Genomic DNA, 19960 nt, shown 5'->3' with positions numbered 1-19960 from the left:
ACAGCAGAAATCAACATTTCAAAATAATATATTTTCGCTCAAGTGCCAAATGACTATGACTCTTTACAATATTTTCCAATCCCTAAAAATTTATATTTTCGATCACATGAAAATATTCAATACCACTTCAGTGACGGCCACAAAATGCGTTCGAAATTTTCAAAGTGTTGTTTCATGATGAAATTCAGTGGGATCGTTTTTAAACATTATTGAGCGTGACTCTCGTTTGTAACTAAAATTCATGCCTCTGGATATAGAAAATCCCAGACAAGACTAATAAGACATATCATAATCTAATATGTAAAGGAATCTGGTGAAAAATTAATAGTCAACAATTGGGACAAATGTTTTCTATCAAGAGGATTGCAAGGATATAATAGGAAAATCCCTTCGGGACTTACGGGTGTCATGAATTCGAAGGAATAAATGAATTAAACATTGTTTTTTCAAAAATATAATCATAAAATTGTATGAAGGTCAAGCTTAATTGGACACACTGTTTGTTCAAGGGCAATTAATAATAATATTCTCTAATGTACGCATCGACATAGCTGAAACCAACGCCAGTCTTACCCATTTGTTTTTTACATAGAGATCTGAGGATGAAACAATTAAGAAGCCTGTGAAACAAATGACTTGAGATTTGGTATCAGCTACATTGAACAATGGCTTATGTATCGTACGAGTCAAAGCTGCAAAAAATCACAGGAAATTATGGATAACGAGAATAGCTGAAATGAACCTTCGAAGATATTCTTCCTTTTTTCCAACAGTTCTCGAATCAAAAAAGAATAGTGTTTTTACACATTGATAAATAGATAAAAGAAAACATCTATAAACAGATATATACAGATAATATACAAGAGGTTTCAACATATCTTATCCACAAATATATTAAACTTTCAAAAAGAGTCTTGAATTGTTAAAACGACACACACACTTTGGTGCGTATTTTTTATAATAACCTTTCATCTCAAAATTTCATATTTTTTCCCGAAGATGTATCACAAAGGAAAGAATTACTGAAGGAGCGAGAAATCCACTAAAAACAGTCCTTATCGAATTAATTCCCTTCCAATAGTCAACATTCGTTAAAATCTAAAATTTTCTGGTCTATATACATAATTTTCTTGGTAAAATAGATCTTTTTCACTTACTTTTATACCTTCTTAATTTCATTTCATATTAAATCCCAGTTTTACCACTCTAAAAGAAAATGTTTTTAGGAAATCAGGACAATTCCTTTTTTTTACAGTCTTTTCATGTCCTTTCAAGCTAAAATATGTTTTAAGTACAACACAAGATGATTCATATGCGAGAAAAAGACATTTGTGTTGAATGGGTTCGCTGAGGTTATAAATATTTCCTAACTAATATCCATTCACTCTTTTTTTATCATTTAGAATTATCTCTAGAATATTCGTTTCTGATAAAAGGGAGCAACATCTAAGTAATACAAATTTACAAGGTTACATTGAAAATAATCCTCATGCTCCATGACCTCCGTGTAAATAAATAATCAGCGTATTTTTTAAATTAGCCGCCCGTTTTTCCGTTCTAAATCACAGATTATTAATCTTTAGGAAATAATGTAAAACTAAATATCGAGCATTATCATAACAAACTTGATCGCTATTCCCTACTCTTCTCGTTTTAATTTCTTCTTACTTTGTTTATATGACAGAGACTGAAGTGAAGACAAAAAGATTTCGTTGTACGTTTCCAAGCTCTAGGATAATTTCAAGTATACGAAAATCCGTTCATCCTGCATCTTGATAAAAACAAACTGATACACAGTCCCAAGTAACATCTGGCCAATTTAAAATCAACACCTGTTACAGGATATTTGTCAGCTCATTAAGAGTCCAATAAGCCAACAAACCGAGATGCACTCCCACGATGTACGAAACGAAAAAAAAACTCTTTGAAATAGAGTGCTTCACAGATCGAGAAACATTATTGACAGTCATCAATCATTGAAAAATTCCTCCTTAAAATAATGAATCATCTGAGACACCGAACGAAATTGATGCAAGTTCTGTTCATCATCTCATGTTCAAAATGAGACAAATTGTGGTCAGTAGCAAGACATATGCTGGCATTGTTGTTATGCCTGAGTTTGTTTGATCAGCTGCTTTGCAAGCTCCTGAAAAAAAAATTAAAATTAATAAATGATTATTCCCCAAAAGTTAAATGACTATTTTGAAGGAGCCATCAGTTTACCGGTATTGGTGAAATTGTAAGCCCAGTTTCCGAACCCGGGCACAACAATCCTATGACAGCTGTCAGTGACTCTGGACAACTTAAGAAATGCTTGGTCCGAATTCTGTTTGTCCTGGACCAGGCGGTGGTCCCCGTGGGCTTGATGTGATGGGGAATCGTATCCCAAAGTGTAGATGAAACAGTACCGGATTGGCTCACCCATCACTGACTTCTTGCTTGTAACTGGAGTGGCTATTATGAAATTTAAGCTATTTTCGTTCCAGCTTCCATGACAGGAATAGGCTGAAAAATAATGAAAAAGGTCACTTTATTTCGATCTGAGTTTTATTGTTAAATACACACCATTTGGCATCTGCTGATTACATCCTGATTTGAATTCCATCTCGTGTTGATTCGTACAACCTACAGTCAATGTCTCGTAGTCTTGCGACAAACATTCAGGCGTTAATTCTGATCCCTGTGAATCTGACTGTTCCCTTTTCTTTCTTCGTTCTTCGGGGAGTTCTTCTTTCGGAGGAACCTTATACCTTCCAAAATGGGGACATTTCTTTGTGTGCAGAGTGGTCGCTATTGGTGAATTTAAAATTAGTCATAATCGATTATTTTCACTGTAGAGGTATGTATATACTCACTAACTAGTGTAGTGAAGAGAGTTGTAGAAGGATTGAATTTTCTACAAGCATCATCAGGGTTTTCTTCGAATTCACTGGTTTGTTGTATCTCAATGACGTTGGTATCTCTCTTGTGGAAAACCATGCAGACATAACCGCTATCGCTAGAATGACGGAAAATTGGAGTGAACTAATAAATTGAAGATGCGATAGAAACTTACCATCCCGAGGTTATGTGAGCCACAATCTGCACCCTTTTTTGATCTTGGGACTCCAAAATTCCGTGGCATATTACTCTCATTTCTCCGTCTGACCTTCTTTGATCTTGACTCTCGAAACCAAATTCCTCATACCCAAAAGCCGTGCTCTGGGAGCCCAAACTGAAGTTAGGTCTTATGGGCCTCTTAGGTTTTGGTATCACCTCGTCCACTATTTTCAACGTTGCGTTACGTTGTGTGAACTTGTAGATCTTTTTATGATCCAAACTAAGCCACGTATGATGATCGGTAATCCATTTAGGAAATTTGCAGCGATTGTGATGGTTATCGACTGAAAACAGAAAAGATCATCATCAAGATATCATTCGAATGAATACCTAGCATATAACTAACCTGTTGTTAATTTCATTGTTTTGCTTCCTTCGTAAGAGTTAATTATTCCTGTACAAGTTGCATCCGCAGATTGAGCAATGCTGTAAGTGGTTTTGTCATTGCTTTTATCTCTCTGATAGATGAAACAACGGTATTGGTCTTCATCGGTTATGAGATTTCTTCTATTACCCTGTGATATTTTTCCAATGAGATACCTTGTAGATCCTTCTTTCCATGTGGCCAGACACACCAATTCTTCAACTGATTTTTTCAATGAATAACAGTTTACGATTGAATTAAACTTTTTCGCTTACCGTTACTTTCTGTTGAGGGCACATCAGGACAGGCCTGATATTTGAAAACGATTCTGGAATCGTCGGTACAGCTTTCGGCTTTGCTAGGAGGATTAGAACATTCGCCGGCCCCTCTGCTGTAGCTGAATGTGAATGGAGCACTCTTGAAAGGACATGGAATGGATTTTGTCTCAGGATATTTCCGAAACATTGTATGCAATGGGTCATCGCCCAACATCGAACTACATATTTCGCTTAAGGAACCCTTCTTTTCTTCGCATATTGCTGAAAAAAATATTTTTTCATTAAATATTACCTTTGTATTAGCTAGGCTTATGTTCTTATGACAAAGTATACGATTTTTAACATTTCTTTTTGAAATATAGAAATCGAATCGAAAGGAGAAATCAATTTTTTTTATCAGATTTGATATTATGGGTAAATATCTTAAGGCTATAATAGATCTATGATGAATAATTATTCATCAATTATCCAACTATTGTATTGATTTTTGAATTTATCCAATTCTCGGCATTCTTAAAAGAATGTAAAAAATTGCTTCAGTACTTACATTCCTTATATTGAAGTACTCCGGTGAATTTTTCATGAATAGCTAAACAGCGATAACAGTTGTCTTGTCTGGAAAATAAGAAGTTACATGAGAATTATAATTTTAACAATTCTGTTAAAATTATTAAGAACTAAAATCGAACTGTAGTTTCCTCAATTATGTTATTGCAACTTTCCTCACAGAAATAATTTTATTCATTGAACTATGGGAATTTTACAGTTCAAACCTGTTGAATTGATTATTTAATCACTCAGATGAATGAATGCATATAAAATCTCACCTATTATACACTAAATATTTATCAGCTTGATTTTCGAAACACTCTCCTTTGGTCTCTATGTGTGTGCTATTAATGAAAACCAGATTTTGTAACCCACTTTGAAACCACCTTCCGCTCCAAGTCTTGTTGAAGGTGCATCCCCCTGAAACAATATTTCGATTAGCCTTTCTATAGTAACCTTGCAAAGAGAGAAAGTTCTCCACGGAATTGAACAATAAAAGAGAGATGCATTAGTAGCATTATCATTTTAAACAATAACATAATGAAATAACATGAATTTAATTAAAAAACTAACCCGAATGGAAATATTGAAGTTCAACAGAAAACAACTGGGTTGACTAAATTCTGTGAACTGTCTCAAAATCAATTATTGGGACCAAATACAAAGATGGGGCGTTTTGATTCAAGCTGGGCTGCACGAATCTCCAAATGAGAATCCTGAATGATATGTTATTAGATGATCTTGAAAATGCCAATGAGAACATTGCGAGAAAGAGATATATCGACGCAAAAAAGAAAAGCCTTCGGAAAGCACCAACATATACTGACTCGCCGACAGGAGGCATTAGAAATGGCAAAGTCGTCGACGTTTCGGCATAATAGGCTTTAGCTAAAGCAGCAGCAACAGCAGTAGGAACGTTTGCACGGGGCATCGATTTTCAGATTAGGCACCTCCGGTAATTCCCCCGATGTGCCGTGACGTAAGAGGCTTACGGATGTGATTCCGAAATCGGCTCGTCGACTTTCAGTTGTTTTGACGGCAGATCTACATCTCTAATCTGTCGTCGAACAACCCCCGGTAATCGCTCGGACGATTTACGGCTTTCCGATCGCGAATGTGCCACTCACGCGAAACAGGTAGTTTTTTTTTACGGAAATACAAAGCGGAAGGCTTCCGATTCTCACCAGTTCATCACTCATATGAACAAAATACGATTGAGATTGAACGAAATAATGAATCCTGGCGACATAAGAAAAAACATAATCTAAAAACTAATTCACATAACTCAGAAAGTCTCTCTCTGAAGTGTCTATGGATCAAAAATGACAGAGAATCCAGAGAATGACAAGCCAAGGTATTGGAAAATCATCTTCAGCGAGCTAGATATAGTACAATTTTCGACTCAATGCCGGCCTGTTTCCGTCGTAATATAATTATTGAAGTGTCTTGTGTCAACCCCCTGAGCTTCTCACGTTTGGTAATAAATCTGAGATATTCAAGGAGACGCATTAAATTACCCCTGCTAAATTGATACCGAGCAAGACGATACACCTGTGTCCCCCAAAGCTCTCTTCCTCCAATACATATATCTAGAAATGTCTCCTAAATCATACTTGAATTGCACCATCCGATCCATATCGAAAGCGTCGATAAATTTGATGAAAAACAATAACAGGCTTAATTAAGATGAAGAAAGTAATAGTGGAAAACGATTTATCAAGGGCAAATTATATTATAATGGAAAGAGTGTGTAATTTCATACAACGACTTATCAAATCAATTACACCTGCGAGATTCGCAATGTTTTCCTATTTCTTGAAAGAGGCCGGTACCAAACCCATCTATTGAATTCGCTACTTGTACTTCGGAAACAATACACTTTCACGTTCAATAATTTATTTTTCAATTTCAAATACCAATTCGTCAACCTCTAGAGATTTTTTTATCGGTTCGATTCCCACAGTTCATTATAGGAAATAATAGCCCAATATCAACTATCGCACATTCTTTAGGAAATTAACCAACATTCGTTGATATAATTCGTGATTACCCTAGAAAAAACTCTGTGCAATTTCAACGGAATTGATGAAATTACAAATGCGGTCCCGACCGGTGAATTAATAACAACAAAGTGACTATTTTTCCTTTGCCCAGTTTAATGAATCGCATTGTTTACATGGTTACAGTGAACTAACCGCAGATGAGGGGTTGATTACAGCGCCACGCAGTGTGCTCTAACCCTCCCTCTCTCTCTCTCTCTCTGCTGCCGAGATTTTATTATAACTGATATGATTATCGTAATGAAGTCAGGGGGTTTCCTGCGAATTCACAGACCTCCGACAGCAAAAAGAGAGAAGGGGTGACAACTATCACAGCAGGTTCTAGACTTGTTCATCTTTACTTAGGTCGTTTTCATTTCGCTGCCTATTCACCAGAACATGTTATACCTAGCCTAATTGAGCATCTATACAATTACAAGTAAATCAGATGAAATCCACTCCTTTCATATTATCTGTCTATCGTGTGAGATATTCTCTTTCCAGATTGAGAATGAAAGAAGTCTTTGATTTTGATGGCAAATAAATACTTGTTTCTAAATTTCATATTTCTGATGAGTAGATTAATTTCCAAAGATGAGGCGCATCCACCACTATTTCCATTCAACAATAAATCTGCCAACCTATTGGACCCGCGGAATAGTCGGTAAAGAGAATATGTGATGGCAAAGTAATGGATTAGAAGCTACCGACTACACATCGGGGCATTATGTGGAGTAGATTTCCAGAGATTTATGTGATAAACACGATATAATATTCCGTCTGAAGCGAGCCGAGCGGCATCCATTACTCTGACGGATATACTGCCGTTCATGATCAATTAGGCGTACGATTTTCAGACTGGATGGAAAGAGGATATTTCTTCATATGTTACTACCGAGTCAAATCTAGCCATCATTTCGAAAATGGATCTTTCTCATTGTACTTAATTATTGAACAGCAAAACTAAAGAAGTAATTTAGCTTGAATGACTATGGGGCAGGATTGCTTGATCTTTTTTCTATTGCCTATCAATTTTTCAATTTCTAGAAACGAACAGAGACACGCAAAACTTCAGCCATAATATTCCATCATTAGCACGATGTTTTCCACATTTCCCAAGAGTTCCGAAAAGTATCAATTTCCTTTCGCTTTCATTTCCCCCGGTAATTTTTCTTTCACCCTTCCCCCACCTGCTCTGATTTTCGAAGTACATTCGATACGCCAAAGTTTTCCTAATTGTTTTTGACAAGTTGAAAATTATTTTCGGCGTTGGCAAGTTTATTTTCCGCAGACAAGGGGTGGAAATCCCCTCTCGGAATGATTAATCGAATATGAAGTTTTCCGTGATAAATCAACGAATTATTATATCGGGAAAGGATGCGAGAGAAATGACGGAAACACAAACAGTTCTCCATTTTTTTTCCGAATGGATTGATAAAATTTATTATCCATGCGCTAGTATCCGAAAATTGAAGAGTGATCTTCGGATGAAGATTTTTCGGAAAGATCTAGTGTTGTAGATCTTATCGTTTCTTCTATTTTTTGGTTGGTGCCATATAATTTGAGGGATTTATAAGAATTCCCTCCCTTAGTTACCGAAATAAGATTCATTTTTCAAATGCCATAACTCTACAAAATTGGCGATATTAGTGGCAAATCACTCTCAAAGCCCTCTCTTATAATAATTAGGGTGAAATATCGACCATCTGCGTCCCTCTGAAAACTGGTTCCTCGAAATGTTTGACAGTGTCGTAGGGGAATAAGGGGATTTGTAGAAACGTAAAATGGAAAAATATCATTACCACAAAGGTCTGAAACATTCAAGGCCAGAATGATAAACCTCCTTTGTTTGCAAAAATAGAAAATTCCATCATACGGAGAGATTTCCCTATTTCCTTACATTTCCCTGGCGTCGTATAAGCCCCAGAAATATATGGACCTACTAAATTCGTAGTGGTAAAATTCGAAAGTAAAATACAAATAGTACAATAAACATAACAATTCCATATAATATTGTTCCGCAGAGGGAAATGCAGAACCGGAAAACATACGATAATATCTTTCCCCCCTTAACAATTTCAACTTTGACCGTTAAAAATGTTCGTTTCCGGATACGGCTTTTCGATATTTGAATGAAAATGGGACGTAAATGCAAGATGTTACACCAAAGTGAAATCCATTCGCGGTTGTTTGAATCTCTGAAAATCTTTTTTCCTCCAACTCATTATTTCTCGTTCGCGTATTTAAGTATACTTACTCAGTAGATAATTTATAACAATTTCGGAAAAAAATGTTATTTGGTGGAAATTGAAGGACCAAGTCAATTCGATATGTACACAAGTCAGAGTACGTCAATATTGTAGAGTGAATTGTTAAGTGGTAAACTATTCACTTTGGCGGTATTAAGGGCACATGCTGGAGGTAAGTAAGTCTATTCAACCGCTGGAATTACCAATTCAAAGGGCCGCAAAGGCTCCAGACGATTACTGGCTCTAATTTATGTATTCTCCGAACGGAATTAGACCGTGTAAAGAGGGTTGCGTCGCATGAATTACTAAATTTAAACCAAAATACCCCATTTGATAATTATAATATTCTCAGAACTAAGGCTTCCTTCCAAAGGAGGTGTTTTCTCTTACGAGGAGATAGTCTAATTAGGGATTTTCTCGACGGGGCAACTATTAGATGCGTTTAATAATGCATCTAGTTTCCTCGAAACTTCGGCCTATGATTAATTCAAGAAATCGACATTGGGATGTAGAGAACAACAAGGATGCGTTATCCGCTGCAAGAAATCGCCGACCGATTCGAATTCCATATTCTTGCGGGAAACTTCTCCATTAAGAGGTTAGAATGAGCCTCGAGCTGCTTTTCGTTTTTCAATATTATTTGAAAGGTGAAATAACATCATGTTTGTCTGGATTCCCATGAAAAATAATGTTTTTTTGCACTCTGCTCTCTGAATGTCGATATAATGTTTATTTTCGACTCGGTTTCTGATGTCCAACATTTTTACGCTTTACCATTTGCAGTTAATGACTGCCTAATGATCCAGTACACAAAAAGATATTGACGAACAAAGAAAAAACAAGCAATTACCAATAAAATGATCGTTCGTTAATGATACGAACTAGAAAAGTTGTCCGACAGATTCATTTTTAATGAAGTGAAATGGATGATAAATGAAATGTAGTTCAGACGGAAAATTGTAGATTTTGTATGATCCAACAAACAACTTTGGATCAATAACAGCACGCGAAAAGCTCGTTAGGTCCATGAAGAACTAGATGGAAAAAGGAAAAGAGGCCGTTTTTGCGATAGAATAATAAATAGAGCTCGATGTCACAATTAAGTTATATTTGAACCTTTTGCTTTTAGAGGATATAATAGTATTATAATTATTGAAAAAAAAAACTTTGACCAAATAAAACTGTGTATATTTTCGATCCGAATGTATTTGTTCCCATTCATCTCACATGATGTTGAAAGCATGAGTAGAAACTTGGAAATATTAAGCGAAATATCCGCTAGGGCAGTTCGATATAGGTCTTATTGCCAGTCGCGTACCAATTAGAGAAGCACTAATTAATTGGTAGCACTTTCAGCAATACGTCTAATCAAAACAGTTGTGAAGTAAAACAGAAACATCGGAATCTCCATCATTATAATTTCTCTCAGCGTCTTTGCTTCACGGTTACAAATCTATGTATAAGATAATCCTCTTCATTCTCTTTTCGAATATTTTTGAAGGCGATCTACGATATGGTTTATCGGACAACTTGAGGAAAAGGTAATGACGTCACTTTATTTCGATAAAATATGGAAGCGACAGCCAAGATCGATCGAATGGGGAGATCGTGAAACTTTATGCAAGAGAAGAAATTTACGATCAAAATTATATCCCCCTGTATATCCCAAGGAACAATGGAAACAGCGGCATTCCCGCGAAAATGAAAACAAAAGAGGTCGCAGCTGTCGGAGGATCCCCTGCGGAATAATAAGTGCCACCCTAATTGAGAAAAAAACACCAGTATGTTTTCTTAGCGGGTCGCTTTAATTAAAACGGGGTTTAGCCGGTAATTGCTGCAGATTTACGGAGAAAAGAGTTTAAATCTGTCTTCTTTCGAAGCGCCCGTCTGTATACGAAACGGAACTATAAGAGGGCTCAGAATAAATCAATATGAAATTCCAAATTTATTTTGAAATTCGATGCGATCGATGAATTGGAATATGTTCGCGATCTCTTCATCTACTTTCACTTGTACCTTTACAGATCGTTTCTAGCAGTAAGCACACACACGGGGTTGAAAGCAAAGAAGCGGATGTTCACCTACAGCGCAAGAATTTCAATTTCTGGTATCGCATTATGTCCTGCCATGAATTTCCACCGGAAATTTCTCGGTGTTGAGGTAATCGGCAAAGTTGGCTAGATGAAAATTCATAAGGTGAGATTTTTTCATTTTTCTCGCCTCGGAAAATCTCATATATGTGTATATGGAAAGCGATGGCTCAGCAGGAATATTAGCTCTATTTCATATATCTAGAGTAATGGTCTACCTTTTCAATTTGGAACGTGATGTACGAAGAATTCCATTTTAGATCTTTCGCCGAAAATATATCAAGACGATTTGTCAAAGGAACAACGCAGATACGAAAAAATGAAGTTGAGAGGAAAAGTTGCAACACTTGAATAAGGGAGTTCGTTTTTCACTATTCCGCACTGTCCTACAGAAAACTTGAGAATCATTGAACACAAGGACCCTTTGAAGCCGAGTTTTTCACCTCAGTTTCAAGCTAAATAAGTAAAGTGGAGGGAAAATTGAAAGAATAGCAACTACTTGTTACGCTGCAGCACGAGAGTGCTGCTTCGTTTTTACCCTTTTCGTCGCTGTAATTATTTTTGAGAGCCTACGGGAAAACACAGGATCAAAGTTGAACCGAATGAGTTTCTCGCAGTTTCACTTCTGGGAAATTGCTAGGAAAATGGATGCCACGTGATTCGATCATTCCACTGATATTTTCAAGCGTCCTTGCTTCTCCTCACAGTTAACCTTCATTCGATAAGATTTCTGTGTTTCAAAATATCCCACTGTATGATCATTAGATCGAATAATGTTCAGAACACGTTCGAGTGCAAATTGCAGTTTGCAGTTTTTGGGTGAAAATGAGCGCCTAAAATTGAAGTCGACGAGTAGTCAATACATAAGAATAATATATCACGTTAATTAAAGAAAATGCTAATTAAACTAAATGTAATAATCGGTTGCAGTGTCGCAAAGAACATCGACATATGTGATATACCGTATCCAATCCATTTTTACTCTATCCCAGGAAATGTGAGGAAAAATGGGAAATGGGGCTTTCGAAATTTCCTACATTGACTTTTCGTGATCGGAAATTCAGCATCAACAAAGAGAATAGATAATAAAACGTCCGAATGCGGTAACAATACTGAATCATCAAGGCATCCACGGCAAATAGGAATGCTTTCGAAATGTTCCTTCCTATCAGATAGATCAGGGATTGATATCAAAATGCGCTCAAGCAGAGAGATCGTTTCCGTCTATCCAGATTAAAATGTTTCGAATATCAGAAGCACAACACAATCTGCCTCGAGAAACATTTTTCAATTCACGATTGGCTTGGTCACAATACGATGCTTTTCAAGAAATGCCTACACATCTCCATATTTTCCAACGTTTTTTAATTTCCCATAGGTTGTTGTGGTCTATTTCACTAGCCATTTTCAATTTCCTGCCGTTCTACATATCCACCGCCGACGCCGTTTCATATAGACAGGAAGTATAGGTATGTTAACTTTAGAAATCTGCAAACTATTGCCCTCCAACTTTTACAGTTGCAATTTTCACGATATATTCAATCGAATAGTTAGGTACAACAGGTATTAATAATCTGCCTTATTAAGAAGAAGGAGGTACATAGTAGGTATACCTCCCCACCATATACATAAATAATAGCGATAAAAATGCATATCTTTATTACTTAAAGATCAAAAACATACATTCTATCATTCTTGCTTAACTGCGAATCTCGCTAATTTCAGATAAATGAGGAGAAGAATTAAACTCGCCCCTGTGAGATGCCGAATATCTGCGCAATTTCTTAAAAGGAGTCGGTTTTATCGGCTACACATAAATGTAACCGTAAACCGCTCCCTCGGAAGCCGTTTTCTGAAAATATGTCCGTTAACTGCTCCTCTTAGTCAGGCAGAAGTATCAATTTTTCACCGGACGACATTTCACCGCGACTTTTATCGAGAAATTTGGAGAAACGACCAGAAATCCGACAATGACGCCGAGGTAAAGGTCGAATAAGGAAACGCTGCCCATTTTCACTTTTGACGTGGGAAAATTCGGGAAATTTAGAGAAACTCAACATTGAATCACGATTCTAGTACAATATTCCCGGAGCTGGCAATGAACATACGTAATCCTATATCTACGGTCAGGAGTTGATAATAAAAAAATCGACAAAAGCTTGCAATTGTAGCGATCCAAATTGCGACCCTCTTCTGTCTCTCCTTTTTCGACCACATCGGTTTTAATCGAACAAAAACCAATCACAATATGCATATTACGTTTTTCGGTTGTTTTTTAGAGGGCAACTTCGGCCCGGACGACCGTCACGTTTCCTAGCAAATTATACAATTCTGATACAGACCCCAATTTTCGGTTTATTCAAATCGCGCACGGTCGAAATTGGAAACACGTTTATGACTCCGTCGGAGTTATTCAGAACATATTCCGGCATCCCTTTTAGGGAGTAATATTTAATTATTTAGATTGTTTTGAATATTGATTAACCCTGCCGCCGCCGCCGCCGCCGCCGTCGGTTTGAGGGATGAGAGGTTACACAAAGTGAGGGACGTGCGCCAAATTCGCATCTCGCGTTGCGGAGGTGTAGATGGCACGGCTCACTTGATTATATCGACGTGATTCGACTCTCTTATTGCCGGGTTAATTCGATATGCAAGACGTGTCCGAATTTCAAACCTTCGATTTTTTTGAGCAATGTGTGGAGCGAAATTACCCATCTACTACCGAAATCATGACGAAATGTGTTCGGAACTTGGCGCCATTATCCCCGAAAAATCGATGTCATGCCACGGCGACATACCTGAGATAGTTCGTTGTATCTGATTCCCCTTTTCTCATTACATCCCCGCGATCTCACCCCTCGAAAATCCGGCTTACTTGATGCATAGTTTAACTCGGCAACGTTTGTATCTTTTAGTTAATTAGGGAATTTTGTCGCCGAATGTCAGCGCTGTAAGGCGGAAATTGCGACAGGCCGGAAATGAGGTGGTAACGATGTTGCATGGTTTTGAAATTACAGGAATTTACAGGTGTCAGATGATATGAATGCCATAATTTTTGGAATTCATAGAAGAGGTATGCAGTGGGACATCCTCTGATAACGTTTCGGATAAATTGAGGAATAATGTATTCCAAAAACATGCAACCGTGTTTGAAAACCACGGTGCATGTGGATCATGGCCTCCTTCCGCTTCAAGATAGCACAGTTGATAAGGATTATTTCAAATTTTTAGGAGTAACAAATGAATATTAGAACTAAACTTTCAAAATACATCGAGGTATCTGGCAACCACGCGTATTATAAACATTTGCGTTGTTGACATGTTGGTAATGTTGACAAAGACACGAATGCTATTCGTATCGGTCGTTTCCCCATCCAACCTTCGGGGGAAAATCCCGCAGGATCTCTCGCCAACGTCAGTGATCGAAATGATCGAAGAAGGCCATTCCCCGGAGATCTCTCGCCACGTTTGTGGAAATGAAAGGACACGTGGGAAGGCGGAATTGTGCATATTCACATGTTGGAGATTCGATTTTCCACCAGCAGAAAAGTTCCATGTGGACTTTTTCTTTTCCTTCAAATTTGCAGTCCTACGATTTCTCATCTAGAATCTCGGTTCATAACGCATTTAATAATGCTAAACAATCTTTCCACAAAGAAATTATAAAACTCAAATTAGAGGAGACTTGTCTGATATTTCTCAATTAACAATCTACATGAAACTTAGCAGGATGGCATCATAAATTCGCATTTGCAAAATTGCAGACGAAGCAGAGGCAGCGAAAAATAAACCGGCGGGGTGTAACAACGGAACAGGTCGCAAGAAAAATGGCATTTATATCAATTTAGAGGTGTTTTTCGGTAATTAAAAAAAGCTTGTTTGCTGCAAGAGATATTAATATCAATTTTTGGCTATGAGGAACAGGACGAAACTTCCAAGGAATTTACGTCCTCATATTCGTCCGTTCTTTTCAAAGAGGTTTATAGTAAGGTTCGGACTAATACTGAGATTATCTAGTAGCTTGCATTGTTTATTCGGAAATTACAGAGTGAGGGCAAATGCTTTTCCGCAGAAGTTCGCAGGACAATGAAGAGGATCAAATAGTGCAAGGTGCGTCTTTGTCGGCAAGCTCTCTGACAACAAAGAAATGCGCAGAAAACTATAAATCGGATCACACATCAATAGGTGAAAAGGACTCAATTAAATGAAGTCGATCGCAGCGAACGAGCGTTGATCCCGATCGCCTTTGATTAAAACATCTGCAAGTGACAAAAGAGAACAAATACGCCGCATCGTCTCGGCCATAGCCTACTCCTTCGTCATTCCCACGGGAAATACAGAATATCACCCTCGGGGAGGCAAAAAGGATAGAAAAGAGACGAATTTTCTCTGTTCCGAATATTCTCTGTTAACAAATTTGGGGTTTCATGGTTTTCCGTTCATGTTTAGAACTTGTAATAATAAATAAAGCTTGGAAAAAATCTTATTTGTGAAATTTTCATCTTTTTCATTTCGATACAAGTGAAGACGTGAATTCCGAAAAAGGCTACAATGGAGAGTCCAGAACAATCGGAACATTCCATCAGTTAACTCAAAGTTAACGGAAGAAAGATGGTTTTCCGGGAAATTGATGAAAAATAATTCGATATCGGGTAGAGAGAGCTTACGGTCGGAATTTATACATGTGCACATAAAACCGCCAACTCCTTTATATCTACTCGAAACGTAATATAGAAAATGCCAGTTTATGCTCTCGTTTATTGGAAATCTGGATCCCTCAGATGTGTTTCGGTATGAAGACCTGTTTTCCGGTACGCCTTTTTCACACGGTCACGTATTTCTACGGCCATACGTGAATTTATCCACTTATCTTTGGTTTTATCGACGACCCCAAGCAGTTTACCGGAGAGTCAATATAAGAAATCCAAAGGTTTGCCTCCATCCTACATTTATTCTCTTCCCAATTCTTCTGGATAGCCATAACGACCGATTCTGATTCATTTCCTCATCTTCTCCCGCGTAGATTTTTATATTCTCCACCATTTGTGAGAAATAGTTGCGAAACGGTTGAAAATTCCCTAAATTCAGACGAGGAAAAAAGTATAGAAGGCAGCGTCGACCTCTGGTCCTATCGCACTTTGTTAAACGTCTAGCTGGAGAATCGATAAGGCACAAAAAAGTAGGATGAAGGTTCTGGACCACAGATTATTCCCTCTGGAATCGAGAACCATTAATCAAAATTCGACGGTTGATGTAGAGACCTCTGTATTTCAAGTGGCACGCTCTGTATCCTGAGGATGCCTCTTATATCCTCTCTAGCGAGCAATTTTTTGGATGCGAAATTCTACATTCACAGATTCGGTCGATTACATTCCATTAATTCTACAATCATTCAATTCCTATTGTATATGTCCATAGCAGATTTAAATTGCAATATGGGTAAAGTTTGGAGGAATTTTTACAACGCAAGTTGTAAAACGGTGTTAATTCGTTTCTAATATTAATGATGGAGACTTTCCGGGCAAACTTGTTTTGAAATTGATCGTAGCCAGAACGTGGGAAGCTAATATTTGCCGAGCGATATAGATAATTGAATTACAATCCGTCCAGAACACGAGCATGGCGCTGTAACAACGTTTGACGGATTACTTCGGCCACCGTTGATGTCATCGAGAACAAAGTTTTGATTGACGCTATAGTCGAACGCATCCAACCCAGATTCACCCAAAGACAGAATTTTCAAACTGATCCTTAGAGGCGCCATATTGGATATAACTATGTGATTACATGGAAATATCGTACAAACTAATTCTTACTAAATATTGGACTCTTTTCAATAGGATGGCGAATAAGTTCAGATCTCAAACACCCAGCGTTATTGTTGGTACAAAGGTCGTGAAGAGAAGTCTTTTCAAACCTTTGAATGAAAAAGGCTATGCTGCATACAATCTAGTAACAATGGTACAATTCTCCCTATCACATTTAATCAACCAATGAGAAAAAAGTCGATGCAAACGATACAATATGAGAGGAGCAAACACAATTAAAACATCCTGTCCCTAAATATACAGAGTAATGAATAATAACGACAATAAACTTAATAACGCCACAATACGTCTCAAGAAGCTTGATATATACAGACAATTTATAACTGGGTCGATAAATTAGGGATTTAGAAGCCTAATGCAAACGAGCGCATTTCACGGTGTAATAATTTCCGGTCGCTATCATAGACCTGATTAATAATCCGCGCTCAAGACTGTATTTAGAGTTTCTGTGATTATTCATAAACATAAAAATGAACTGAATGAAGAATTAGTTTATACGAACTCAACTTGTCGGATTTTTTTTACTGAATTTAAAGCTTCATGGAACCAGAACACGCGTACAGCTATTACAATGCACCTAAAGCAATAAAAAATATAATTAAACTTTCGCATCGTAGATCGACGTCATCAAAAACAAGTGGTCCGGCATTAGAATTTATACCCTAGAACAAATGATTCAATAAGCAAATTGAATCAGCCAAGAAGGCCGGACCCTATAAATCGTCAATTTCTCAAATCGAATTCAATACTCGGGTCCGCTAGAACAATTGGAATAGATTAACAGAAACTTCCACAATCTCTTAACGTTGTTTGCGATAGTTGTACACCAAGTTTGGTACGAAATACGACTCCAATTCACAAATATAGTTATCTTAACCCATCAACAGCATCCCTCACTTCCTCTTTACCCGAATGGCCTGGACTAACAGGGCACCGACTTCCACCAGCGGAATTAGTACGAGACTCGGGGATATTTCCTTCTATCCGACGGGGAGGGCTTTAGAGCTCGACGAATTTCTTGTTTTTCTTGCCGAAAAACTCATTTTCCAAGTCTCGGAACCTGATGCGAGACACGTAACGAAGAGTTATTGCTATATTTCTATGGTTGTTTACACGGATGAACGGGAAAATTAGTTATGTTTCTACTTGGGGCAAACTCCAACAGAATATCGATGACCGTTACTCATCGAACATTCTGATTCTGTACAGGGTGTGTCTTCCGCGGAAATTCAGTGAACGAGACTGGATAATACCCCAAAATATATACGAGAAAATTTCGAAACGAGGGTTTTATTTGGGGTGATTTATGCGAGGTCTACTTTCCTCCTCACCTATTCGTCATTAAATTAGCCGATATATGTATCTCTCTTCCTATATACAAATATTCAATGTTGTATTCGACACCTTCGACCCTTTCTACGGCGACGTGTAATCCCAGCCATAAATTTCGATTCTGTGTCGTTGGCCCATATTCCCGACAAACACTGGATGGAAATGAAGAATGTGTTTGAACAGATGAGGTTATAAATCTGACGGAGTTGTCGTGTTCTATTCAAAAGTGCATCCTTGGTGGAAAATACATCTCTTGAAACGAACGCCAGAGCAATTAATATTTGTAGCCTAAGAGAGAAGACCGTTATAATATGTTGGATCTCATTATCTGATTGGGGTGGTTATCAATCATCTAAATCGAGCTGGAAACAGCCGTGTATTCCTCATTCAACACCGCCCTGGCTGCTGATGCAGGCGGGTGATCCTATCAGACACACAACACATCCTCTATGATCCAAGAACAATCGCAACGACGTTTAATAATCCGCCTTCTTATCGCACCATCGACGATGATGTGGACCAGGAGATTCACCGGCGACCGACACAAAAGCTACTCATTGTCCAAAGAGTTCCATTGGTAGATACTTATCGCTTACGTCACGACTGACAGCTTTAGGCTTATTAATAGGTGGGTTATTTATAACAACCGCCTTCTGGGAAACTAAACATGCAGACCCCCGGTAATCTAGGAGTTATCAATTTGACAAGAACTGACTATTTCGCGATTTCAGCGAATTTACTACAGAAACCGGTAGGTATTGATTATTCCTCCAACTGATGATAGAAATCGAATGAATTTTCATTTTCTTTGTGATTGCGCCCACCTGTAAGTTGTGTGGATAGACGAGCAAACTTGTCGAATCATCCTTTCTTTGATCCGTCCGAAACTAGAACATATTCATATATTCCTTTGATATCGGACTTGCTCCGTTCTTTGTGTGTACTCGATTGATTTTTCCGAGTACTTACATTCAATATTTACCACGTTTCTGGCTTCTGTAGGGAACAAAGAGGAAATTGAATAAATGGAAACCAGAATTAAACTCCCTTCCTCTTTCCGAACACAATTGTTATCCGAAATGTTCGTTTTTTAATTTTGTCGAATCGATATCGACTTTATACCACTGAAAGTGTAACAGGACGAAAATAATTCATTTCGTGAATAAAGAAACCGTCTAGTTTTATTCGCGGCAGGTCGGAAAATCTGCCAGAAGGAGAAAAAGAGTCAGATTGAGAGTGAACCCGAAGGATGCAAGGGTATTAGAGGGAAATGTTTGAAGTTTTTCCGAGTTTTTCGAGGCAAACTGCCACGGTTATAAATCATGCCAAGCATCAAAATGGGAGTATTTTATCATCGTTTATTTGCTATATTTCTTTGTACGCGATCCTGTGTGGAAGCAGGCCTAACGAGGGTTCGCAGCAAGTGCAAGACGATCTCTTCTTATAATGGCTGTCCTTTCATTCTTCCTACGCCTCTTCTTCTTCATCCCCATGTACGTGAATATACATACGGATCCCCTTCTCGTCTAATTATACCATTGACATTTCGCAAACACGACAATTAGACGATGAAAGAACGACGCAAAAAGAGAAATCCTCATTTGATGTGACATTTTCATTAAGCGAGATGGCAGAAGCGGGTTCAACTGAACCGCTCAACAATCCGAGTGGAAATTATATTTCTTGAAATTTTCCACCTGAATGCTCGAAATGAAAATTCGTATAACTCAAAAATTCTGATTCGAAAATAAGAGTACGATGATTGAATTAATTCAGTGGAAAGGAAGGCATATTATAAAAATAACGTTATCAAATTGGTTCATAATCGAACAATCTGTAAGTTGACTGGCAATTAACGAGAGTTTTTCTAAAAATTCCTCAACGAAATTTTCAGGATAAGGAAACCCGAGGGTTTTTCCGAGTATGGTGTACGAAGGTAGAGACAGGGAGTGGGTGTACCAAAGCCCTTTTAAGTAAATCCAGTCAGCTTAGAGAGCGGATCGGAAATGGGAAAAAGAGTCAGCGCGTCCTCCATGCAAGAATAAAGAAAGAGGAGTGACGCCGTCGTCTGAGAGAAACTTCATCAGGCCGAAACGTGACTGCCATATTTTCCAGAGGGTTTTCCAGCGTCT

At 37.8% G+C, this 19960-nt stretch overlaps 1 protein-coding gene across 1 annotated transcript in view; it reads right to left on the bottom strand.

Moving 5' to 3' along the window:
* Positions 1-438: 438 nt before the first annotated feature.
* LOC123320024 overlaps positions 439-19960 on the bottom strand; it is an 86324-nt gene continuing 66802 nt past the window's right edge. The window contains exons 3-11 of the mRNA XM_044907164.1: positions 4569-4710; positions 4289-4356; positions 3739-4002; positions 3446-3685; positions 3056-3383; positions 2856-2998; positions 2566-2790; positions 2224-2505; positions 439-2146 (exon numbers count right to left, since the gene is read on the bottom strand). Coding sequence (XP_044763099.1) covers positions 2046-2146; positions 2224-2505; positions 2566-2790; positions 2856-2998; positions 3056-3383; positions 3446-3685; positions 3739-4002; positions 4289-4356; positions 4569-4710 — 1793 coding nt within the window. The 3' untranslated portion in view covers positions 439-2045. The remainder of the gene's footprint in view (positions 2147-2223; positions 2506-2565; positions 2791-2855; positions 2999-3055; positions 3384-3445; positions 3686-3738; positions 4003-4288; positions 4357-4568; positions 4711-19960) is intronic.

This window comes from Coccinella septempunctata, chromosome 9, assembly GCF_907165205.1.
Source record: "Coccinella septempunctata chromosome 9, icCocSept1.1, whole genome shotgun sequence".
NCBI lineage: Eukaryota > Metazoa > Arthropoda > Insecta > Coleoptera > Coccinellidae > Coccinella > Coccinella septempunctata.
Note: the sequence above shows the minus strand (reverse complement) of the source record. Positions and strands in the feature narration are given on the sequence as shown.